At 41.4% G+C, this 27,697-nt stretch overlaps 1 protein-coding gene across 1 annotated transcript in view; it reads left to right on the top strand.

The window, feature by feature from the left end:
* Positions 1 to 27,148, top strand: part of LOC126195387 (protein piccolo) — a 645,505-nt gene extending 618,357 nt beyond the window's left edge. Inside the window, exons 17-18 of the mRNA XM_049933978.1 lie at positions 18,254 to 18,643; positions 25,537 to 27,148. Coding sequence (XP_049789935.1) covers positions 18,254 to 18,643; positions 25,537 to 25,736 — 590 coding nt within the window. The 3' untranslated portion in view covers positions 25,737 to 27,148. The remainder of the gene's footprint in view (positions 1 to 18,253; positions 18,644 to 25,536) is intronic.
* Positions 27,149 to 27,697: the final 549 nt, after the last annotated feature.

The raw sequence follows: 27,697 nt of genomic DNA, 5'->3' as shown, positions 1-27,697 counted from the left end.
AGTTGGCTGTACAACTGGGGCGAGTGCTAGGGAGTCTCTCTAGACTAGACCTCCCGTGTGGCGGCGCTCGGTCTGCAATCACTGATAGTAGCGACATGCGGGTCCGATGTATACTAACGGATCGCGGCCGATTTAAAGGCTACCACCTAGCAAGTGTGGTGTCTGGCGGTGACACCACAGGATCTGTTACCTCATCAAAGTTCGTCACACGTTTTCCTACATGAAAAATCGAAATGTCGTTGTCTAATACTGAAAAAGCTGTAATTACAAATAGACCCAAGACTGGTGTGGTTTCTCGGCCTGATTACCTATATTTTGTCACTGTCTGCGTTATAAAATAAAATAGGCCTTTATAATACTGCAGAAATTGTAACACACGCCAAATAAACGAGACTGTTTTGGCAGAAATGGTCATTTTTATAACACGACGGAATATAAGTCACAAAGTACCAATATCAAATGCCTAATAGGCCTACCACAAGTAAAAAGTTTTACGTTATGAAATAGTTTTACACTTCATTCACATGCTCCAGTTTCTCAAGCATGAGATCGAAAAGTAGTAGTGCGAAATTTTTATATAAATTTGGAATAGTCTTATTCTTCCATAATTTGCGTGATGTCCCCGTTTCTTCTCCTTCCTCGTTCTAACAAACAATGTTGTCATCACTAATTCTGTATCTATTCCTGCCAATGTCAAAGCTTATTCGCCGGTTAACTTCACTAACTCTGCCAGAATCACCAGTTTAGTTATCCCGCGATTATTCTCCGGTTAGGCATCGTTACGTGTTCGTACAACGCGTTTTTGGCCCTGCTTCCAGAAAAGACCTTAAAGAGGCTGCTAGCCGGAGACTGTACAACTGGCCCTTCCTAGTATAGCGATGTGGCCAAAATTTTTCTGTCAAAATTTCATTTTCTTGGGTACACCGAGAAGATAATACGTAATGTTTCTTACCTGTTATTCCTGTTAGTAGTTTATTCGCACTCTGGTAGTCTGAATCTATGGATTTCGCTGGTAATCGTAACAACGCTCACCATTCGCAAATCCAATCAACCACATAATCAGACAGTGGTTGACTTCCTTTCGTTCGGCTATACTCTGCCCAGTTTGTATAGCCCCTTTTGTCTGCAGGAAAGTTTATTTCTAGATGTGACGAGGATTCCACTGACAGAGACATCATGTACACTATGCATGCAATCACAAATCAACTTATGATTCATTCAGAAATCAACTTAGAATGTGTTCAACAGTGGTCAAAAACCGACAGGAACACGTTTCAAACTTATACGAATAATCGATAGACCAACGTGCGCTGGATGGTAGATGCTTTGTGAAACAAGGTTTATATGAATAGCCCCCCCCCCCTCGCGCGCGCAATCTGGCAGCTTGGGCGCGCCAGTAAAATTTTTCCCGGTAGCACCTAGCTGCCTCTTTTTTTTTACGCACACAGCCTACAGCCACGTTTTAGGTTTCTGTAGCCAGAAGTGGAAGAAGATACTACTCAACTGCACATGTGCATGATCCCACTCGTAACTGCTAAAACATATCTAATGTTAACAGTTGTTAATCGGAGGCAATTTGTTGTTACGAAGAATTGCATAGTCTTCCTAAAGCCTTTGACACATTTTGCTGTCGGCAGACGCTTGTACGAGCACTATGTTTTGTCGCTGTATGTGGCGCATTTCCTTTGCACTCTCGTGCATGTTTTATTACTGCAGTATTATTCTGCAGTAGCAGGATACAATAATATCCTTTGTTAGAGTATTAGTTCTTACCAGTCAAAATTACAAAAATTTAACTGAGAACAAAAACAAATTCCCGGGTTTTTCCCGGTTTTCTCCCGGATGAAAAAATTCCCGCGTTTTTCCCGGATCTCCCGGTTGTCCCGGATCGTAGACACCCTGATGTAGGCATGACAACCAACAAGCTGTCTGTCCGCATGAATGGCCACCGACAAACTGTGGCCAAGAAACAAGTGGACCACCATGTTGCTGAACACGCTGCCAAACATGATATCCTTCATTTCAATAACTGTGCCAGAGCCTGTGTTGTATGGATCCTTCCCACCAACACCAGATTTTCTGAATTGTGTAGGTGGGAACTTTCCCTGCAATACATCCTACGTTCCTCTAACGCTCTTGGCCTCAACCTTTGTTAGCCACTGTCCTCACCCATCCAGCCCCCTTCCCTGTTCCATTCCAGCGCTACACAGCCGTCATTCCACCTCCACAACCAGTCTCTTTATTTCTCTCTTTTTCCACTTCCCCCCCCCTTCCCACCTCTACCCTGCCCTCCGTCAAACCTGCAGCACTTCACTGTCCACCCCCCCCCCACCATACTATCCCTCCCCCTCCACTGCCCCAGCCTCCTCCTCACCCCCACCCGGTCACGACTCCCATCATGTACTGGTGCTGCTGCTCGCAATGTGGTTTCAGTTTCCTGAGACTGCAGTCGCGTATGTGTGTGTACTTGCATGCACGCGCACATGTGTGTGTGTGTGTGTGTGTGTGTGTGTGTGTCTTGTCGACAAAGGCCTTAGTGACCAAATGCTTTAATTGTGAGTCTTTTTTTTTTTTGTGCCTATCTGCGACTGAGCATCTCTGCTATACGGTGAATAAAGAAGACCTATCTTGTAATAGCTGCACTGTAGTTCATGAGTATCACTCATCAAATCTTCTCTCCCCTCTATCAACCCTTTCTAGTAAGGGTTTCAGATTGATGAGTAATATTTGAGAATTAGTCAAATAAGTGTTTTGTACATCACTTCCTTCAGTGGTGAATTACATTTATTTAGGATTCTGCTAATGAATGTATCTGGGATTTGCTTTGCTTGATGCCATTGTAGTCTTCAGTGTGAAGACAGGTTTGATGCAGCTCTCAATGCTAGTCGATCCTGCAGGAATATTTGATCATACACACATTTGAACCTGTCACTACATGGTCTCATGCTACAATTTTTACCTGTAACACTTCCCTTCAGTATTAAATTAACTATTTACGATGCCTCAGAATATGTCCTATCAACTGATCCCTTCTTCTAGTCCAGTTGTACCATTAACTTCATTTGTCCCCTATTCGATTTATCCTCTTTCCTTTAGCCATTAGTAGATATTGTACTATCCAAGAGGCAACACTCGTCTGGTCCTTTTAGTGTTACGTTTCCCAATCTGATTCCCTCATCACCACCTAACTTTATTTTACTATACTTCATTAGTCCTTTTACATTTATTAATGCTTTTATTGTCACTTTTCAATATAGTATCCAATCTATTCAAACGATCTTCAAGTCCTTTGCTCTCTGTGCCAGAATGATTGTCATTGGTAGACCTTGAAGTTTTTTATTTCTTCTCCTGGAACGTCATTTCCTTTTCTAAATATCTCCCAGATTTCATTTATTGCTTGCTCAGTGTGTAGATTAAACAACATAGGGGATAGGCTGTAACCCTACGTCATTCCCTTCCCAATTACTGCATCCAGTTCATGTCCTTTGATCCTTACTATGAGAGTCTGATTTATATACAAGTTACAGATAGGCTTTTGCTTCTGTATTTTATCTCATCTACCTTCAGAATTTCAAAGAGTTGAGTCCAGTCAGTATTATCAAAATCCTTTTAAAAGTGTGCAATAGCAACATGTGTTGCTATGTTTTTCTGGAACCCAAAATGATTTACCCCAAGTTGATATCTAACAGTCATTCCATTCTTCTGCAGACAGTTTGTGTTAGTATTTTGCTATCAAGACATACTAAACTGATGGCTTAATAATACTTATAACCATCAACACCTGTTGGGGTTATTACATTATTCTTGAATGGAGGGTATTTTTCCTATGTCATATATCATATATACCAATGGAAACTGTTTTTTTTTGTGGTTGAATCTTTCAGTCCTTTGTCAAATTCTTATTGTTGTACCATATCTTCCCATTCAAATTTCTTCCTTCCTGTAATACTGTCTTAAACTTTATTTCATTTGTTTAGCCCATCTGTACATTCTGTCTACCTTTCAGTCTTATGTTTATTTGTGAGTTCTGCCTTGTCATCTGAACTCCTTATATTTATAGGATACACACTTTATTCAAGCACAAAGCACACATAAGCAAACCGCCATCGTTCATGAATTGGACTACAGCTAACCCGGTAAAATTTACTATGCACCAAGGCTGATATTCTTATCCACTAATTACTTATTAAGAGTGACTCACTCGGTCAATACATGGTGTACAGGGAGTTCATGAGAATGGGTAGTTTTTTGCTGTAGATAGATAGGTGCTGCGCAGATGAGAGGAAAAATTAAGGAGGTACCTGAAATGGAAATACCTGTTGCCATGACTTTGTAGTGGCAATTTCTGTGATATTGTGGCTCATGCTGAAGAATTTGCTCCATGCTAATGCATCTCTTCTATGCTGCTATCGACTCATCCAAAGAGTTCATAAAGTTGGGTTCTGAGGAACTATTCAGAAAAGGCCAAGTTTTGAGCAGGTAGTATATCTAAAGCTTCGTCTAAAAAATGCAGTAACAGTTACGTTATGTTTAGAATTGTAACCCCTGTTACGGTTGCTGGAAAGTGAAAAGTTTGCCTTCAGATATCTCGTGTTGTGTTGTGTTGTATGCCGCTACATCTCTGCTTAAACTGTTCTGCACCCTTAGGGCATCCTTGCTTGTAACGATTCTCTGTAATTACCACTGGATTACGTATGGAATGCACCCAGTGTGGACCACTTTCTGAAAGTAGGGTTGTGGCACTACAATGTTACACAGGCATCCTGCTCCTGTTCCTCCTAAGAACACATGCTCTAGTGGTGACCTGGATGACTTGGGATGGGCAGATGGTGACAAGCTCTTGGTGCTGATATTTGTCCGTGGTATTTTCCTCCTGGGAAAATCAGTAGTACCACTTTTGTTCTGGCTTGCACGAATTTTCTCAGAGTCTCCCACCTCATCAGATATTGGTGAATTGTATAGTACTTTATACTGGACATTAGTGCTTGCTGCTGGGAACCAGATTAATACATGCAGGTGAGCATGGTTCTACTAACCTTTATTCTCATGAAGTGATAGGATTTTCTCTTCCTGAGAAGTAATAAATTCTAACATAGCTCGTAGCTCTTCTTGTGCTTAGTAGGCTGGCCAGAAACTGTCTGGTGGCAACAGGGTAGCGGTTAATTGTCCATGCACCATATGGTATATTGCTCCCAGTAATTACACTATTTCCTCTTGGGCATCCCCTACACTATTTGCAGGTGTACATAAAAACCATGCTTCAGCCGACATGATACACTGTAAGTGTAACTGGCTATGTACTATACCCAAATCACAGTTCACAACACTGGTAGCCATTTTTAAATAAATTGTTAGTTCTGCCCTTAACCTTTGCAACAGTCTGATAATCTTCAGAACTCCTTGTTCGAGATTTGTTAACTGTGTCGTGTACCATCCCGCTTGTATTACAGTGTCATGAAACTCCCATTTCTCATCTCACCTAATACACCCTTCTTCCTGCCTTTGAGATGCAGTACCGAGAAAGCTTCTTCCAGCCTTCGTACCTCATTTTTCATGCCCACATATTGTTAGTTAGTTTTAACCTCCAATAGTGGCTGGTCAGGATGACGTCGTCCTTGTCACTGCCCTATATATTATGGTCTGCAGTTAATATTTAAAATACGAAAACAACTTTCTTTCACTTTTTGCTCAGAATTAAGTCACATTTCCATCTTCTCTTTTTCCAGGAGTGTCAACAAGTGTGATGCTCACCTTAAAAGACAAATACTCCTGACACGCACAGTGGTTGTGCGCATTAGCAACTGTAGTTCTACATTCACTGGTGAAGTCATACCTATAACCTGTTATGGATCTTGGTACTGGGTAATGAATTTCTGCGAGTTGCCAATATCACCCACTGCCCAACATGGTGTTCCGGTAGTTTTGTGTTGTGTTGCTCTAGCCTCATCTGATGCTCAAGGGCCTCAGTATTGGCTTTCTGTACTTATTTCCACACTTCTCTCAATTTTTTCACAAAATTTCACACTGGCTCACCATTTTTTCCGACTTTTGATTTGAGCACTTAAAGTGGCAACTGCAATTTTCGACCATATACAACCTTGTACGGTGATAGGCCTGTATTCTCCCAAGTTCTTGAATTGTTCGCCACAATCGCATAAGGCAACAAAGTATCACAATAACTGTGATGACTGTTCACGTAGTGGCTTAACATTTTTCATATTGTTTGTTGTACATGCTCCATTCTTCCATTAACTTTTGGATGTAATGGGTATGTTCTCAGCTTATGAATACACAACAAATGGTGTACCTGCTTCATTAATTCTGGTATCAAGTTAGTGCTCTCAATCCGTGATAATCATTTCTGGAACACTGAATTTTAGTAACCAATTGTTCACCATTGCATGCACTACTGTGTCTGCTTGCCGATTCAAGATAGTTATCATCCCTACACAATAAGAGGAATGATTTGTAGGAGTGAAAAGGTTGTGTTTTCCCTTTGGTATCTGGCTAAAAGATCCTAAAATGCGCATCCTGATTGTTTCAAAAAGTTTAACAGCTCCCGCACATGCTCGTGGCACTCAGTTTCTTTCTTTCTTTCTTTTACATACTGCTCTATGCCCTGTCTATGCATTCTCAACAACTAATGTTTGCCCACTGTTTGATCCATGGTTGTATGCCCTCTATGAATGGATAATATGTGGTTCTCTCAGTGTGACAGGAACCTTGTTGTCTTGCACTACACACCATAGAATAGCCAGCTGTGATTGTGTTGCAAATAGCTCGAAATCTGTGTCAGCACCTTGCGCACTCTGTCATTCAGCACTGCTATGACCTACTAACTGAACTACACCAATTTTCCTACTAAGGCCATCACATCACTGTGCTTCTTTGTGGATTTATAACTTCGAAACGAAACTCAATCAACTCTAGTGCCCAATGTGAAATTCTACTGGATCGATCCTTTCACCTCAGTACCATGTCTGTGCTGTACTAGTTGTCAGCAAATGCTTGTTTTATCAAATGCACTTTTTGTACTCCAGCATCCAGTGGAACTTCACACCTTTAATAAGTGCATGAGAGGTCATGCTATTTCCACAAATCCGTGGACAAATTTCCCATAGTAGTTAACTAATTATTTGCCTTTTTCGGAAAACTACTTCAGATTGTCTGGAAAACTACTTCAGATTGTCCAAAATCTTCTTCACAAACATTACTGCAGGCACACACCAGGTACCAGTGCTTTCCTCATCACGTAATTGGCGGTTAATGACTTTCTCCACGACCAGTTATACAGGATGGGACATCCTGTTGGCTTATAGTTCGCAGGTGATTGGTTCCAACTTGGGATCCTGTGTTGCATGACTCAGGTTGATGGCAATAGTAGATACGATTTAAATAGTTCCTCAAATTTTAACAGCAACTTCTCCATTGTTGTTGTTTCTGTTTCTTTTTAATGCTTCTCATTTGCTTGTAAAGCAGTTATCCCAGGATGTATATGCCCCAGTAAATCTGGGAAAAACCTGGTAATTTTTTCATCTGGGAGAAAACTGGGGAATAGCTGGGAATTTTTTAGATTTCTGGGAATTTTTGAGTGTTCTAGTATTCAGTTAACTTTTGACTGGTAATAACTGAGCGTCCGTCAACAGAAAAATGTGTCCATGGCTTTAGGTCGAAGACTGTGTAGTACTTCATATAAAAACAAACTGCTTACGATGAGTGTGATGTCACAATTTTTTGCATTGGGTTCATTTGAGCACTTTCCAGCAGGCTCACGCGCATGCATAGTTAAGTCACATATGAGCAGCACCTTCTCCCGCTTCTGGCTAGTTAAAGTTTGGCTGTTAGTGATTTTGCTGTTTCCTCTTCGTTTCAAGCTCTCATGTCAAATGAAAACAAAACAGATTTCTGTGGCTGGGAGCTATCAAATGAATTAAAATGCATTCACATTATTATGGAAGACTAAAATTGTTATTAGTTTGTTTTCTGATTTTATTTTACTTCCACGTTTTTGGCTGTCAAGCATTAAGTGCCTTGCAGAGCAATGAAGTTATTTTGTCAGTTTGCTAAAGAAATGTCACTTTATTAATCTTTACCGCACAGGCAGTCAATTTATTTGAAATGAAGTGTTTCCATCCAAACTGTTAGCTAGTTTCAACTGTTCGCTGAATTTTGAGTGCGCGTTTTCGTCTTCTGTCACATATGCAATAATAAAGAACCAAACATGAGATGATAAAGTAATGGTAAGACAAGAAAATTTATGTTCCGAAAACCACACTGAAAAGCTTGATATCAAGTTGGTGCCTATTTCATTGCAAATCTGGACATACGAATATGCACTTTAAGCCAAATCGTGCATTTTAGTATGGTTTACCAAATGCCGATGCTGTTGGAGTAGCCTCTGATGTCCTCCTTTTATGATGTAATGTAAGTTCGTGTGAACATATGGGCTTCATACATTACCGTAGCTGCGCACACGCAGTAACGCCTGTTTTCTGGCACTCTCTGGCAGCTGCTAAAACGAACCTGTTGCTAACAGGTCATGGGAAAATATTAAGAGTGGTTGTTTGAGAAACATTAGTTTCGAAGTAAGTTTCCTTTTACCCAAGACATACTATGTTACGTGTGAGAATGTTTGATGAATTTATAAAGTCGCAGAGCATTTTACTCTCATTTAAAACTTGATAGATACTTTGAGTACCAGCCGCTTAGAATAATTTCGAGCCGAGGAGACCAGACATTAATTCACTATTTAAAATTTTACTGGCGCATTTGTGTGATGTATCTTGAAGTGTATCACACGCAAAAAATGACCAATATTGTATGTATACTATATGTAGCCTGTGTATATTAATTTAAACCATAAACTTTTCCTATTTGTGTTCGTGCTACTTAACAGTGATGGTGCTATTGACTGGCTACTTCACGTGGCCTAAGCTCTGAATATCTGCTGTCATCGGCTGGCGAGATAACGTTACATGAGCTAGGATTGGCCCAGAATGGCACATCACAATCTCAATTTCAATGTTTTGGAAACTAACGCGCTTTGTTTGGTGGAATTCAAATTTATTCTTTCATAATACGAAAATATGCAGCTCTTTTTTTTTTCCCCCGCGAAAGTTCTACACTGGTGCATAAAACCTTAACCATTCATAGGATTGATAAGTGTTACAGTTCTGAGAGACAGTATACTGTCACTTAACACGGAAAAAGTGTATTTTCACCAAAGGAAAAGTTTATTTTAACTGGGAAATGGGAAAAATTGGGGAGTTTTTTTTCCTTGGCCATATAGGCACCCTATATACTGGTACTTGCTTATGGCCAAGGTGTGAGCTTGTCCTGGCTAGATCATCTTCATCTAGAACATCAAAATTGGCAACCAATAATCTTTTAGACAAACTTACATCTTCAGTACCAAAACTATCAATATCAACAGGTACTACTTGCTCACCATCTTCCCCACATGTGTACAATACTTCTGTGCACAACTCATTGTGCTTTATCTAATTCATCATTATCTTTCAGTGGTTACACGACACATCATAAGTTTACAGGTAGTTCTGTTTCCGCATTCTGCTGAAACAGTTTCTCTGTACCTTGCGGTACCGTATCATGCAAATTGATCCTTAGTGATTTTTTATGCAGCTCAACCGATCCTTCACGAGTGATGAGCCTTGTGACAGTGTGTCACCAACGATAGCTCCCCCCCCCCCCCCCCCAGATGGAACTATGTTTCTGTGAGTTGTACCATGTGTTGTCCAAGATCAGTGTTTGCATGATGCTTACACGGGAAGTCTAGTCATAGGATTGTGCAGTGCTCTTTACCTATATTGGCCAAAACTTCCATGTTTTCCCAAACTGCTCTGCATCTTGCATGTACCTGGAAACTTAACATCAATGAACCATGTAAATGCACATTATTACCCCCTCGCACCCCCCTGCCCCCCCCCCCCGCCCCCCTCCAAATAACCTATACCAAGGAGAGTTTAACCACCCCTTTCCCATGAGGTCCAGACTTGCCACAGATACTGGAGCACCTGTGTCTAACAAAAATCTCTGTTCTCTACCATCTATCTTGTCAATCGGACAACATTCCACCAGTGCATACTTTTTTAAAGCATTACAATTCACTGGGGATGCCAACCAGTGGATCTGGGGCTTCCATTGCCATTTAATGGTTGATTGTTCATATTTTGTCTTGTCCCATCATGCCCTTTACTTCCACAATCTTGCACTCTGCGTCCAAACCTGCCACATCTCCAACACTGTGAATCTCCATATGCGACCGAGTGAGGTAGCGCAGTGATTAGATCACTGGACTCTCACTCACGAGGATGATGGTCCAAACCCACGTCTGGCCATCCAGATTTAGGTTTTCTGTGATTTCCTTAAATTTCTAAGGCAAATTCCGGGATGCTACCTTTGAAAAGGCATGGCCAATTTCCTTCTCCACACTTCCCTAATCTGAGCATGTGTTCTGTCTCTAATGACCTCATTGTCGACTGGGCATTACACACTAATCTCCTCCTCCTCCTCCTCTTCGTATGTGATCCGAATGTCCACACTGGTAGCCTTTAACATCAGTAGAAAAGAAATTTCTCCTCTCATGGCCTCTAGTTAGCGCCTCTTTATCCTCGAGAGTCATAGCAATGCCTATGGCATCAGTGAAGTCCTTGAAAATTCTGTGCACACCTTTCTCTACACATCACGTGGCAGTTAACAGAAAAATGCATTCCTCTGCTCTACTTCCTGCAGAATGACTATTTGTGCCTTCACTGTTTGTTAATTCATAAGTATTAACATTAATTTTTGTATCCTTCCCACAAAACATTCAACGGATTCTTTCTGCTTATGTGATACTCCATTTCACTGCTCATGATAATATCTGCAGCTATTCTGCCTCCTGTATCACTCTGCTAGGCCTCTCCTTCGTTCATCAAATGATAGAACATTCCTTACGGCTCATGATATATTTCATAAGTTCCAGCATTCCCCATCAAATTTAACGTGGTTGTTTATAACTACTGTTCAGCTGCACAATCTCCCAGCTTTGCAGCTGTTAACAGGTCATCTACAGACACTAAATCATACTCTCCTGCCTTGCCTGAAAAAGGATAGATGACGCTAGTAGTAGTTAAATCTAGGGAAGGAACAGATGAAGTGTACTAGGCTGTATCTTCTTTCACAGCATGTAACTAGCTATTACCTGCTTTCAGTTGAGCTATTTGATACAACAAAAAGACTGAATTGCTTCCTGGGTGGTAATTGTCTGACACAGAAGGACACTTAATTCTAACATTACTAAATACAATTCAATCTTTTCACATAATTATCAACTGTGTGTATTTGTCACACTGCCTGGCATAATGTGCATATTGTTTAAATGTGATGCATTTCACTGGGCCAGACTCCATACAGGGATATAATTCCACTGAGTGCACCTAACCACTTCTGTACTGGTGTAGTCCTACTCACATGCCCTCGAACTGATTCAAATCTCTGCTCTCATTAGTTCTAACAAACTTCTCATTTACATGCTAATACCAGTCCCGTAAGCCTGCCATCACATTTGAAAGATTCACAAGCAGAAAACATTGTTTCTTCACTCACCCCAATGTGCTGACGATGGTCTGCATTGATCTGTGATGTTGCTTGAAGGCCCTGGTCATCTCTGATACCAGTTAAAGCAGGGTCAGGATGTATCAAAATGCTACTGACCTTGCTACATGCTGTGGTGTTGATGCAGGATGATTGACAGGGCAGCAGATACGATGAACCACTTGATCGACCATTGTAGAGCTATAGAGGCAGTGAGAGGATGACAGTAAGTTCATTAATCTGAGTTCAGACAACAGCAGAAAGCGTCATCTCGCTGTAGTCAGTGTCCTAATGGCGCACGCCTGCCCTGGGTGTCATTGTTTGCTTAGCTTAGTGTGCAGCAGCAGGATACAGCAACGGCACAGTCGCTTGGCCAGAGGGACAGTGCATCGGTGGGCATGGAGAGCTCTGGTAGGCCTGGACAGGTGGCAGGCATCCTCCAGGAACAAACTCAGATGTGAGTCACTCGCAACGTTTAGTGCAGTGTGCGATCAGCCAACAGCCTGGGGTGGGCCCAGTGCAGGTGGCACCTGAGTGCAGATTGCAAACCAACAGCTCCCAAGTATGCACCCTGTAGTAAGTTGAACTCAGCCAGCAGATGATCCCCAGCCGGAAGGCACCGGTTGAACTCCAGGCAGCATCAATGCTGGGTGCAGCCCATAGTCCTGCAGCTGGCGGAGGCAGTATCTAGTAGTAGTTGAGGCTGGTTGACCTGCATTAGGTTGACGATTGGCTTGGAGTACTTCTGAATGCTGGCTGTGGTCGATGACAGATACTCCGTAGCTGGTGTGCGTGGTATTTAGGCCATTCGAACTAGCCATGTTGTGAGAGGACATCATTTTTGATTGCTGAGACCACAGCATGGTGCAAGACACAGGCACAGTATAATCCAGTTCACCACAGTTCACTGGCCCACATACTATGCTGCATCAACAGTGTTCCAGCCCCGGCAGCAGACAGCGGGCTTATATAAGTGTGCCAACCAAATTCACTTTAGTGCCAGGGCGTAGACTTCCATCATGTCAGCTTAGCCCATTTTACAGCTTCTGGCAGAGGAATAGGGCAACAGTCACCTGTTTACATGGCTGTAAGTTGTGGACACCCACCCGTTTTTTGATATGTACTGTGAACAGCAATCGCCCTGTAACATTCTCGAGTTCCTACTTTTATGTCTAATGACCGATTTTTGTTTTACTATATGAACTATAAAATTACAAAGGGACAGAATGGTGAGTACTTTCTTCCAAGAGGCAAATTTCCAGTATTGCTAATGGGACCATGTAAAAGTACATAATCTATCCCAACTTTCAGAACTATGAGAAAGGTTGGGAAAGGCTAGAAAGGAGGGACATGTCACTTGGACGACATGCTTTGAGGACATCCTGTCACCTTCCTCAACTTGTCCCTCTTTGCTCCCTGAGGAAGCAGCAAATAGTTCCAAAAGCCAAAATAATTTTTTGTACCTTTATATGTTTCTGCTAGTAAGTATTGATTAGCCAGAGCATATTTTTGAAATGTTATAGTTTTCTCAATGAAGCTCTCTTTGCGTTGTATGCTTGTAAACAGAGACTGTCTGTTTCCATGTCTGCATTTTAATCTTTGACAATTATTAGGCTTGATATTTGTTGTGTGGGTCCGCCACAATTCATTTGCTGTCACACTATCAGTGATACCACAGATATTTGGAAAGAAATGCAATAAAATCCCTTTTTAAGGAGTGTACTCCTTAAATGGCAGTTTTCCTCAAATAGGAGTTAAGCTGATGGAGTGATCCAGTATCTGAATGAAACATTTTCAGTTGATAATAAAGTACTCTCTTTATTACGCGCTCTTCTTGTGCTGGAAACTGAAACACAACTTAGCATGAACTGTATAGAGTTTTTCTTTTAACTCACATGTAAAATTTCCAACTGGGGTCTTAATTTATAAGATTCATATGGATAAAGAAGATACTTTTATTCAAAAATCATGTTATTCACCAAATGACGCAGCAAACACATGATATGGAAGTTAAAGAAATTATATAAATTATTTTTCTTTTTCTTTCCAGCTGGTTGGTACAGGAGAGAACTGTTTGAACTGAGATAAAATAGCTCCCAGGCAATATCAAATCCTTATAAAGCCACCAAAAACCTTGCTACTTCCTCATCTTCTTCATTCAGTGTTACCACGCCTTCCACCATCTAGTTCAGATTGTTCCTTCATTAGAGTGCTACACAGCTCACTTGCATTTTTATGGGATGTGAAAGTCAGGATATCATCCCAAAAACTCCTGGAATATACCATTCACTAAAATGTCTGAGATGAATTCCCATTCTCATTAGGGGAAATTATCATTTTCTGCGGCACCTGATAGTGCACCATAGCCAAGAATTGCAAATCGGCCATTAAGTATGGTGTACTGTGTCACAGTATCACAAACTGCAACAAACTGGTGGATAAGCTGTAGAACATTCATTTTCTTTACTTTCTTTGTCGTAAATGATGAAATTGGTTTTGCACTATTGCCATTCTGTATTTTGCTTCCACAGAGTGAATTTTCTTCTGCTACGGAGATACTGATGACTAGCACAGTTGTCAAGAAACATGCAACATCAACAACCCTAAAAAAGGGGCATCTGTCAGTAATAAGAATAATCTTCCTTCATCTCCTCTTGCTTTGGCATCACACCTGAGTTATCAGTTAAAAATTTCTGCTATCACTCAGGGATTTCTTTGAAAACAAACGTAGTTTCAAACTTTCGAATTACCTATGGTGGCACTTTTTATAGTATTAATGCACAACTGAGATGTCAGCTTTTGTGTGTTCCTTCTTGTCACCCTCACATATTTCTGCCCCCCCCCCCCCCCCCCCCCAAAAAAAAAAAAAATGGTTGTGAGGGAATTAAATGGTAAGAGATATTATCGTAGTTTAATCAAAACTAAATGTTTCACACTGCACTATTAAATAATTATTCATTGTGTTGCAATTTATCAGAAATGACTTACAAAATGTACAACAAATTTATTCTTTTTGGGGATATTTCATGACAACATGAACCGGTAGTAATCTACAATGGATGCTTGTATTCTGTCTGGTATTAATCATTTGTCAGCCATTTTTCTTGGTACTAGCAAGGACAGCATTTTTTGCATGTGTTCTAATATGGTGGATTTGTTTACTAAGATTTTAGTGCCAGATGATAAAAATGATGTGTTGATGCATTCTGACACATGTTTCTCAATATGATTACAAATTACCAGGAGTGGGGGAAAGAAATACAGTAGAAGAAGAGTGGGTAGCTTTGAGGGATGAAATAGTGAAGGCAGCAGAGGATCAAACACGTAAGAAGATGAGGGCTAGTAGAAACCCTTGGGTAACAGAAGAAATAGTGGATTTAATTGATGAAAGGAGAAAATATAAAAATGTAGTAAATGAAGTAGGCAAAAAGGAATACAAACGCCTCAGAAATGATATCGACAGGAAGTGCAAAATGGCTAAGCAGGGATGGCTAGGGGACAAATGTAAGGATTTATAGGCTTATCTCACTAGGTGTAAGATAGATACTGCCTACAGGAAAATTAAAAAGACCTTTGGAGAAAGGATAACCACTTGCATGAATATCAAGAGCTTTGATGGAAACCCAGTTCTAAGCAAAGAAGGGAAAGCAGAAAGGTGGAAGGAGTATATAGAGGATCTATACAAGGGTGATGTACTTGAGGACAATATTATGGAAATGGAAGAGGATGTAGATGAAGATGAAATGGGAGATATGATATTGCGTGAAGAGTTTGACAGAGCACTAAAAGACCTGAGTCGAAACAAGGCCCCTGGAGTAGACAACATTCCATTAGAACTACTGACGGCCTTGGGAGAGCCAGTCCTGACAAAACTCTACCATCTGGTCAGCAAGATGTATGAGACGGGCAAAATACCCTCAAGAAGAATATAATAATCCCAATCCCAAAGAAAGCAGGTGTTGACAGATGTGAAAATTACCGAACTATCAGTTTAATAAGTCACAGCTGCAAATTACTAACGTGAATTCTTTACAGATGAATGGAAAAACTAGTAGAAGCCGACCTCGGGGAAGATCAGTTTGAATTCCGTAGAAATGTTGGAACATGTGAGGCAATACTGACCCTACGACTGATCTTAGAAGAAAGATTAAGTGAAGGCAAACCTACGTTTCTAGCATTTGTAGACTTAGAGAAAGCTTTTGACAATGTTAACTGGAATACTCTCTTTCAAATTCTGAGGGTGGCAGGGGTAAGGTACAGAGAGTGAAAGGCTATTTACAATTTGTACAGAAACCAGATGGCAGTTATAAGAGTCGAGGGGCATGAAAGGGAAGCAGTGGTTGGGAAGGGAGTGAGACAGGGTTGTAGCCTATTCCCGATGTTATTCAATCTGTATATTGAGCAAGCAGTAAAGGAAACAAAAGAAAAATTCGGATTAGGTATTAAAATCCATGGAGAAGAAATAAAAACTTTGAGGTTCGCCGATGACATTGTAATTCTGTCAGAGACAGCAAAGGACTTGGAAGAGCAGTTGAACAGAATGGACAGTGTCTTGAAAGGAGGGTATAAGATGAACATCAACAAAAGCAAAACAAGGATAATGGAATGTAGTCGAATTAAGTCAGGTGATGCTGACGGAATTAGATTAGGAAATGAGACACTTAAAGTAGTAAACGAGTTTTGCTATTTGGGGAGCGAAATAACTGATGATGGTCGAAGTAGAGAGGATATAAAATGTAGGCTGGCAATGGCAAGGAAAGCGTTTCTGAAGAAGAGAAATTTGTTAACATTGAATACAGATTTAAATGTCAGGAAGTCATTTCTGAAAGTATTTGTATGGAGTGTAGCCATGTATGGAAGTGAAACGTGGACGATAAATAGCTTAGACAGGAAGAGAATAGAAGCTTTCGAGGGCGCTGATGACCTCGATGTTGAGCGCCCATAAACCCCAACAAACACACACACACACACACACACACACACACACACACACAGAAGCTTTCGAAATGTGGTGCTACAGAAGAGTGCTGAAGATTAGATGGGTAGATCACATAACTAATGAGGCGGTATTGAATAGAATTGTGGAGAAGAGGAGCCTGTGGCACAACTTGACTAGAAGAAGGGATCGGTTGGTAGGACATGTTCTGAGACATCGAGTGATCACCAATTTAGTATTGGGGGGGGGGGGGGGGGGGCGTGGAGGGTAAAAATCATAGAGGGAGACCAAGAGATGAATACACTAAACAGATTCAGAAGGATGGTAGGCCGCAGTAGGTACTGGGATATGATGAAGCTTGCACAGGATAGAGTAGCATGGAGAGCTGCATCAAACCAGTCTCAGGACTGAAGACCACAACAACAACATACAAATTACTAGTTGATTTGAAAAGGTTGTAATTACCATTGTTACCATGTATAAATCTATGATATTAATGTATCATCTTTTCATAGAGGGACATCATCAGATGTCCAGATCGTGATATTGCTGAATCCTGTCAAGCAAGTATAGCTTAAGAGTTCCCATTGCCTGTGTGAAATGTTTCTTACCTGTATTAGCAGTGGTGCAGGAAGCAAGTTCAGTAAGTCTTATCCTTGACAAGACTCTTCAGCCAATGTACAACCAATCCTTTGACCTGTGTGTGTTGATTTAGGTATCCCCTAGTATTTGTATGGCATTGTGGTGTGGCCTTGTGTTAGAAAATGATCCATTGTGACTCATCATCTTCTGGCATAAACTGTGTTATTAATCACAGTTCCTATTTCTTGTGATAGCTCTCTTACGAGAAAAAAACATTATCAACGTAAGTCTTTTAGTAATTGCAAACGCGATGCTTACGTTTAGTCTTGTCAGTTTTGATCAAATGGCAAACTGAGATTTGTTGTTCACCACATCTGTATATATCCTTGTTACCTCTTCAGTAGTGGCTGGGAAATTTGTTTAGACCCACATCCATGGAATCACACATCCATAGAATCTTCATCATTGTGATGTTACTGCCTGAAATTGTGGGCTGTCTCTGATACTAATGTCTGGAAACACTGGAGGGGGAGGGAGAAACCTTTCAAGTAGTGTACCAGCTGGATATTCAGATAGACTTATTCTGATAACAGGTACTTCCACATTTGCAAATTGTTCATATAAACCTTTGCTTGACACGGCAGCAGCACGATATCCAATTGTTGTCTGAATGTAGGTTGAGCAGCGGCAACAATGTACTTTTTCACATTTATAATTAAATGGCATGTCCAGTGAATACTTCAGTCAAAACTTCAAACTTTCATCTTTGAAATGTTTGTAAAATTATAGATTTATATTGAGTGTTGAGGAAAATACAGCCCGTTTGTCCAGTAATTTGCAACCACCTTTCATTCTAAGTATTCCAGATATACACTCCCTGGCATTAGCATTTTGAGTGTGAACTTCTTAATAATGTTTCATAATAAATTAAATGTATTCAGGGCCTAATTACAGACCACTGTATGTTATTATTGTTACATGTTTATGTGATTGAACATTATTTTGTATTGATGTTTTTGTTCTCTTTGTATTTTGTTGCAGATTAGTTACTTTTTAAAAATATTTTGTAATATGATCTTTGTTTCTTATGCATGATTATGTTACCACCATTTGTCTGAAATTGAGGCTCTAACTTTCCAGAGAGTGAACTGATCTGGCAGACTGTTCTCGCAGAACGATTACGGCGGAAGTGTGTAAATTCTGTGGCAGCCTATTGCAGCAAAGCTGCAGTACGCTCCAAACGTGCCCTCAGTCCAGACAGGGATAAAGAAGTTGTAACAACTGTAACAATCCCAGCCCCAGGGCAGAATGGTGCGCGCACACTGACGCCTGCTGCTGCTGTACTGATACAGGATGGCGTCAAGAGGTGGGCGGCTACAGCAGCAGTAGTTCAGTCCCAGCCTCTAACATTACCTCTGCCAACACCTTTGCGACCTGACTGCCCTGATTCACCTTTGTCCATAGAGGAAGAATGTTCTCGCTGGAATGGAGTGGAAGAGATCTTTGAAGCATACCATAGATATGCTGCAGGTTAGTTGGTTTACTGTGATATCTCTCTCTCTCTCTCTCTCTCTCTCTCTCTCTCTCTCTCTCTCTCACTGAATTGCTTCCTTTACACCTGCACTATTTACAAAGTTAATACACAGAATGATAGCTGTCAAAGGAAATTTGGTATTATCATATAATTACAAACTGATACCTTGTGTGTCTCATAATACAGCACTTGCTATGAGATTTTGGAAGTAGAGCTTCATGTGGTGTGCTATGTGGTTTATAACTAAATATGCTGTTCCACAGAGTTCAACAAGAGTGTGATAGGTTTGAAAATTGCTGATTGATTTATTTGTAGATGCTATCATTACTGTGCAATGTTGCTGGGTGCTTGCAGTCTCCAAAGGCTGTTTAGCATTGGAGACATCTTTTGCATTTGTCAGTGGATACCAGAAGTTTAGGTTCCTGCCACATACACTTACCATACACTATTAAATTGCTGCCACCAGCTTGTGCTACTGATACCCTGCAGAGTAGATCCATAGACTGAAGCAGTTGATGCCTGTCGTCACCATCAATTGAAATAAAGTCTGTAACTCAATAAACAATTTTTTCTCTCCATTGGCAATCCACCTATTTCTCATTTTTCACCAGGAGAGTTGTTTTTTCTGAGGGACCTAAATGAGCTGTTGATGGAGCAACAAGTAGAAGCCATTCACTTGCATGTATGAGGTTGACCAGTGTTGTGTTACGTGGCCAACTGCTCCATAGTGACATGTCTGTGGCAGCACGCCTGTTCAAAGACATGGCGCTTGCTTTGGCTGTTGACCTTTCACAATTCCTCAGAGTTGTGACACTGGTTCATTTCTCTGTGTTGATACAAGTCTCAATATACTTTAACCATAGCAACTTTAAGACAACCCACTGTTGCCGCTATTCGTGATGTGAAGGATCCAGTCATCAAGTAATACTGCCCTGTTCTTTTTCTGATTAATTAATTGAATATTCAGTTTCACTTACAAATTTTCTGCAGTGTAACATGGATCCCAAGCTTTTAAAGTTGAGGCAGCAGCAGCAGCTGCAGCAACAGCAAGGAAAACAGTGGAATTTCCAGCAGCAACAGTAAGAAAAGCTGTGGGAATTGCACCAGCAATTGCAGACCTTGCTGTTAAGACTGCAGCAAAACCAACAACAGTTAGTGGCTGCCATTTCCTTGCCTCTCCCTCTTCCTGCTTCAGTGAGGCAAACAGTAGTTTAGATGCCTGTTTGTCATATTGTTCTTCACTGCAAGGCAAGTCAAGTAACTGACACTGACTGTCAGTGCACACTCTTACTGTCTTCTAGTAGTAAATTGTATAAAGTGTTGCAAAAACTATGCCCACTCTCTGATGCTGGTAGTTTGACTTTTTCTGATGTTTGCGGTTTGCTGAGTGACTATTACAGTCATCAGACTCAGCTGTTTCGTCTAGGGTCAAGTTTAATCATTGCATTGACCAAAGTAAGCAGTCCTACACAGCAAGGGCTGATGACTTATGAGGCTCAGCACACAGGCGTGACTTTTTCCTGTAAAGAGGGTGGCGCATCACATCGCATGCAGACTCCTTAATCCATGATGTTATCCATCTCACTTCTAATCAAGAACTAAGTGCAAAGGCTTTATAGGTATCTGATCGCACCTCAAGTAACGTTTTAAAAATTGCTAAAGCTCAGAGTGTAACTGCATCAGCTCAAGTGATGCTTCACATTTTCTTTTATATCAATGCTGTTACTAATATTGGTCGCTGTTGTGCTCTGTGATCAGATGATGAGTTTAAAGCAATTTTATCAACTGACTTACCGAGTACATGGTAGTCTTGTCATGTGGGACTCAGTAGTTACTATAGCAGTTGCTCATCCCCTGTCTTAATTGTCGATAGAGGACACAAACAGAAGCGCTTTGTTCACAGTTGGTATGTCCCAAAGCAAGTGGAGGCTCAAGCAACGTTTTCCTCCCTGTTGTTGCTAAAGGACCCCACAAAAGTTCATGTTGTCAAATCATGTACAGATTGCACGATACAGCATGAGTGGTGTCACTGCTCTATCTGGGGCATCATCAGTTTTGCATTCTGCAAACTAAGGTACCTTGAGAGTATCTGCCTTGGCTGGCATGCGTCAGCAATGTCTTGTCTCCTGTCAGCATGCCTGCAATCCCATTCATGGAATTGAATATGTTGCTTAAAGCAGTTGGCAGTGCCTAAGTTTTGTAGAGCTCATCGAGTGCCTTTCACCAAGTGCGAGCAAGTTAAAGCAGAGTTAGATAGGTTCCAAAGTGTGAGTGTTATATCCCCAGCATCGTCTAGTCGGTGGGCTACATCCGTGGTCATAGTTAATGGATCACTTTGCATTCGTGGTGATTTTTAAGTGTACTGTTAATGCATAAGCAAATGTCACTTGGTATCCACTTCCTTGGCCAGAAGAATTGTTGGCTAAATAGGCTAGTGACCATTATTTTCCAGAAATTTATTTTTTGACTACTACTTTCAGTTGCCTGGAGAAGATCAGACCCAGTAGTTTTTAGTGTTTAATATGCCATTCAGCACATATCATGCAGGAGCTTGCTATTTGGGGTTGTAAATGCTCTCACAATATTTCAGAGATACATTGAGCAACGTAATCAAGGTATCCTCAACTGTGTTAATTATCTAGATGACTTTTCAGTTACTGGGGCTATGTGGGAGCAGCGCCTGTGCAATCCTGTGCAACCTACAGACATTGTTTGACCAGCTCCAAGCCTATGGTCTGTGTTGGCACCTAAAGAAATGTAGCTTCTTTTAGCCAAGTGTCGAGTACCTGAGACATGCATAATGTAAAAATGAGTTCACGTCTACCCAGGATTATGTGGATGCAATAACTAACTTACCGGCTTCTAAGAACCACAAAGAACTAAAATTGTTCCTCTGCAAGGTAAACTATTACTCCATGTTTATTACCAGTGCGGCCCACATTTCCCATCTTTTCAATCAGTTGTGTAAAAAAAGTGTTAAATTTGTGTGGTCAGACGTGTGCCAGAAGGCTTTCATGCAACTTAAAAAAAATGCCTTAGGTTGGCTCCTCTCTCTCTCTCTCTCTCTCTCTCTCTCTCTCTCTCTCTCTCCCCCCTTCTTCTTCTTCTTCTTCTTCTTTCTTTTTTTTTTTTTTCTTCTTCACCCGGGCATGTGTTTAACACTTGCCACTGTTGCCCTGGATAGTAGCATTGATACTGTGCTGTCCCACAAATACACCAATGGCACAGAACAGCCAGTTACATTTGCATAAAAAACATTAAAGGTGATGCAAAGGAATTACATGTAAGTTGAAAAAGAAGCATTGGTTATCACATATGGTGTGTGGAGGTTTCAGTTGTATCTCTGTAGCACTATGTTTTACCTGATTACCAATCACAAGCCCCTTATTGCATTCTTTGGGTCCCTTTCATAACTTCTCAATGAAACAGTGCAGTGGCTGCATTGGTGGGTGTCGTTCTTAAGTAACTACACCCAGGGGATCCATTATTGGCCCACCACATAGGTCACCAATGCCGACACGCTTTCCTGCTTGCCGTGTGGCTCAGATGCCAGATTTGATGTGAATGAGATGCTGTGTTTTGCCTTAGTTGCATATGAGCTACACAGCCTTGATGAATTTGTGTTTACAGCGCATAAAGTAGCAGCAGAAATGGGCTGTTATTCACTTCTCGACATGGTGTTGTTTGCTGTATGGCAGGGTTGGTTGGAGTACTTGCTTAAAAGACACCGACCCGGAATGGCACACCTATTTTTCCATAAAACAGCACCAGTATAGCACCACTGAGGGGGGGGATCATTTTGTCAGCTATGGATGATGCTAGTTGCTGGGTGATAGTTCCGCCTGTGCTCTGTCTCTGCATATTGAAGCTCCTCCACATCGCACATTGGGGAATATGTAGAATGAAAGTACTGTGTCATGTGTATTGGCTCAGGGTTGATGCCACCTTGAACACACCACCGAGAACAGCCATGCCTGTGACCCTCAACTGGTTGGCCCCAGCACATCATTTCAACCCTTGGCCACACAATGTGTCCTTGCAAAGAGTGCATGTTGATTATTTTGCCAGCCTCTTCCGGGGAAGGGGGACAAATGCGATTGCTAGTTGTTAGTGCCCTCATTAACTTTCCATAAGTGGCACAGATGACTTCAGCTGCTGTGGCAACTCCTATCTGTGCCCCGTGTATCACATTTGGAGTATAAAGAGCACCTTCCACCCTGGTTCTGGCATGTTCCCTCAGTTCATGCCATCTGTGTTTCAGGGTTGTGTCAACACAATGGCATTGAGCACATGAACAATGCCCCTCTCCATCCCATGTCAAATTCAGAAGCTGCGTAGATGGTCAGGACATCAAGATGAAGATGCGCAAAACACTGACGACAGTTGACTCCGGGGACATATCACTAGCTTCCTTGCCACCTACTGTCCACCCCTTTAAATGGACGTAACTCAGCTGAAATTTTACATTGATGCGAACCCCACGCCCTGTTTAACCTCGCGCACTCATCTCGGTGGGCACATTGCTCACACAGGCACAGCTATATTATCATATGGGCTCCCACATTTGGGCTCGCGCTTTTCGCCTGAACCCCGGGATGACCCAAGTGTCAGTGGAAATGGGGGGGGGGGGGGCAGATGTTTTAGGTTGTGACCAGCCAAGAACAGCTGGTTCAGCATCACAATCAGCTCTGTCTGTGTGATGTACTCCAAGCCTCTCTCTTACTGGTACAACCACCACCCGTGTGTTAGGCTTCAAAAGTAAGTCGATAATAACCAGCAATGGGAACAGATGGAGGTGAAATCACTTCTACCTCCTATGGTGCTTCCAGCTCCCGTCCCCGCCACTGATAATCTTCTTCTCTCTCCTTCTGTAGAGGTTGAGCATTTTCGGACTGTAGGGTCGGTCCAAGGTGGCCAAACTGTTGGTCCCATCTGCTCCATGTCCTGCAGGCAGCCGAAGCTGTGTCCCAGACCCCAACAATCAACCAGGACGCCCCCAAACAGCACTGCCTTCCAACCCAGATGATCACATTAAGAACCTACCATAGGAACCACTAGTGGTGATTCCTGCATCTCCCCATTCTTGGCGAAGTTGACAGAGGCCAGGTCATTTCCAGCCCTAATTGTCAATTAAAGGGGAGGGGTTGAGTATCTGATGGTGATTTAGATTTTTCTGCCTTGCTCAACTGTCGATAGGGAGAACGTCAGAGATTTTCAGACTGCATGGCCACAGCGTGTACCCGAATGATGTGCTACAACTGCTGTAAGCACATCAGTTGGTGTCATCTCCTGACATTCATGTGCTGCTAAGTACCACAGCCCAATGGGTTTGGTTATCAATTCACTTTGTGAACTGTAGTGTCATTGACCCCAGGAAACACCTGTTCATTCTGCTGGTCTCTGTGTTACCACCAGTGCAAGTGATCATAAACTGTGTTCTACCTACACAGAGTAGGATAGACAAGACTCTGACTGCCCCTGCAACATCTTATGTGCCAGATTGTGGCGTAGTTTCAACAGAGGGTACACGCCAATCCAGATAGCTGGGCATGTTAAAGTGTCCCTTCCAGGATGGAAGTGCCTGCTGGCCCCAGTTTGAATCTGCGCGCAAGTCGACGATGAGAGCTGTCGTTCTGGGCAGCCTAGATGTTGTTTTTAAGCGGTTTCCCACATTGCACTAGGTAAATACCAGACTAGTACTCATGTCTCGCCTCTAGAAGCTGACAGATGAGGTACACTGATTCCATCCTGGGGGAGTGAGTGGTGGACTGGGGACCTTGGATGTTTAGTCTCCCTAAAACCCATAATTACTAGCGGCAGAGGGTGTTCGTAAAGACAAGTGCCCTACTTGGTAGCAATGCTGTGCCAGCTATTTGGTTTCCTTACTAATGTCGAGTGCACTACAACCGAATCTAATGTCTACAAAACATCAGTCACTGAAGAAGCAATGCTGTGTAACAGATAATTATGACTGGCAAATTTACAAGTCATACATGAGGTATAATTGGGAAAATCCAAACATTTGCTGGTAACAGGTGTTAACCCATGCCCCCCCCCCCCAAAAAAAAGGGGGGGGGGGAAGAAGAGGTAGAGGAGGAGGAGGAGGTTGGGTTAGGTTAGGTATTGTCTTGTTGTACATGCTTCCCTTATTTCTCATCGAAGTGCAGCTGTGGAGTTTAAGTGAAATGATTAAAAAAAATCATTATAGAGCAGCTTAAGAGATATCTAGAGAGGAGGGTGTGTGTGGGGGAGAGGAGGGGGGGGGGGGGTCAACTCTCTCTCCTCACTTCCTTTCTCCCTTCACACACTCCATCCAATGCAACTCTCCACACCAGTCAAGCTGCAGTGCTGGTACATTGCAGCTGCCTGGCACAATGTAGTTGTGCAGCTGTACATTGCATATCCAGAATTAAGTGTGTGTATTTATGTTGCATAATTAGCTGTGTGTGGGGCCATTATCTTACAGCAAAGAAATGTTTATGTGAATATCGAATTGTTCAGGCCAGGACACTTCCCTTATCAGTACAGTGCTATTTTTTACTTTCACATAATAGTAGTACCAGTCATATGATACATGCAAAAACATGTATTCATACTGTACTAAATTTTATAGCTTTAGAGTGACACAGCATTAACTACTATATATTTAGGATGGGGATGTTTCTATGATATATGATTTTAATAAATGGTAACGATGTTATGAGGTCTGTCATTATTCTGTACAGACAATATAATCAAAAGGTTATCTAATTTAAACCTACTCATTTTTTCTCTGTGTTGTTGGATATGAATGGTGTGCGGTAATGTAACCATGAGTTCTGAGAGTCGGCTAGAAAATTGATAGACGTTTATTTTCTTTAAACAGTGTCTGTACATATCTGTGTTTCAGAACAAGCAGAAGAAAGGCGTGTTCTTCAAGAACAATGTACAAGACAGTACCGGTTATTGACTGAACGGCGCCGTGAATTGGATGCTCTCGATCGGAGACGGCGTGATTTAGAAGCTAGAAAGAGACTGCAAGATTGTGAGCGGCAACAAATTCAGGAAGCCATTGATAACCTGTATGCCTGCCTACACCGTCTACGGTAGCACACCGCAGCCAGGAGCCAGATGCGACCCCGGTCACGCCCACGCCAAAGGCCGAGGCCGCCTCCTCAGTTGTCTGGTTCCTGTGCACCTTCTGCTCTGTGTGTGTGAGAAACTAGTTCTGCCATGCATGCTAATTCCCTTTGTAAAGGGCACGTGGCATCATTGGCCCATCTCTATGGTACTGTCGTTGTTTGCTTGTCATTGAGCCTAAAGATTTGTTAAACTTGATAAAAGTTTATACTGAAGAAGCACAGCATTATGCGCACAGTTCTGTCCCAGCTGATCTAAAGATTATGTGTAGTGTCAAATTACACTAGAAAAACAAAAAGTGATAAGTGGGACTCATTGCTTGCTGTAGATGTGTATGGAGAGCTGTTTCAGCAGACTCCATTGTGCCATTGCGTTTTGTTATTAGGTCATATTTTTCATTTCTACAAATTCTCCAGGCTGTTTTTTCATCGTTCTTACTGTTGTGTGCAACACTTACTGCTAGTGTAAAATACAAAATGTCCCTGTTCAGTTGTTGATGTTTGAGATGTTTCAGTATTGTTTTTACATAGTGCTTACAAGAAATATGGTGTGTTGCATGGTACAGTCTTTTAGTGAAATAGTTGTTGTTTGTGCTCTCATGCTGTTATGTGTTGAATCTGTGGAAATGCAATATTTGTGTTGGCACTTCTATCTCTTGGTACTTTGGACTGAATATTTGGTGACAAAGGAAATTATCAATTTCCCTTTAGATTATAACTGTTCTTTTGTGAACACTGCAAAAATATTGAGAGAGTGGGGTACCAGGGTAAACTGTTGTGATCAAAAGCTTCCTTAAATCTGAAAACTAACTTTAATTTCATTTTAGTGGAAGAAATTTTTTATGAGTTTAAAAAACATCTCTTTGTTGTAATTTCAACAATTATGAAAAATAGATTGCTACTCACTGTAAAGATGACACATTGAGTTGTAGACAGACACAACAAAAAGACTTACATAATTGTTGATATTCCAACCTGGACTTTGGTTGTTGTAATGGTTACTTGGACATTACTTCATATTCATGTATAGAAAAACAAAGATATAAGCTGTTAAAAGTATATCTCATTAGTGCAGAATAGATATTCATTATTTTTGTTTGTTATGTTCCCCTGCTCTCTTGAAAGGACTGCTGTTACTGCTCAACCTTCCACATTAATAAACTATGTGTCTAAAATACAAATTCCCCCCCCCCCCCCCAAACCATTAAGTTTTTTTCACATCATTCATTAGTGTGTGTTTTTTTAGATCATTATCTTCCTGTTACCTAAGGTCTTCCGTGAATAGACAATTATTTGTTTCTGTAATGTATGTAAATCACAGTGGCAGAGGTGTTTTAGCAGCTAATGCATAATAATTTGGATTCATATATGTCCCCCCCCCCCTCTCCCTCTCCACATTTACTTGGCAGATGAGCAGAATAATGCCCTCTTTTGCTGGGCAGCAAGTGGAAGGAAAGGGGGGAGAATGATGAAAGAGAAGTGTCAGACATTTGAAATAAATAAGTGCTATGGAACCCAGTTAATGACTGAAATCTGTGCACATTCACTGTAGCTACATGTTGCGTTTCTTTCATCATCTTTGATTCTTATGCCATTATCAGCTGCTACTTTAACAAAATTCCTTCCCATTCGAGAAAAAGGCAAGTATTAAACTGTCTCCCTCTCGACAAGCATTGATGATGTAGTTGTCATGTTACTGTGTCACAAAACGGTATGAATATCTCTTACTTTCCTCTTGCTGTGCGAGTAACTTGAGGTTTGTGAACACACTAATGTGATTCAGATTTATGTGTTCAGTCATGAGGCTTTGCAACTACTTTCGTAAAAACTCTTCAATTCAGGACATCTTCAGTTGAAGGTCTCTGAATTGTTGAGAAGTACATTCCACTTTGTAATTAATGTGTGAGTATGGCAGCTACAAAAGTTACCTCA

The sequence above is a fragment of the Schistocerca nitens genome, chromosome 7 (assembly GCF_023898315.1).
Source record: "Schistocerca nitens isolate TAMUIC-IGC-003100 chromosome 7, iqSchNite1.1, whole genome shotgun sequence".
Classification (NCBI taxonomy): domain Eukaryota; kingdom Metazoa; phylum Arthropoda; class Insecta; order Orthoptera; family Acrididae; genus Schistocerca; species Schistocerca nitens.
Note: the sequence above shows the minus strand (reverse complement) of the source record. Positions and strands in the feature narration are given on the sequence as shown.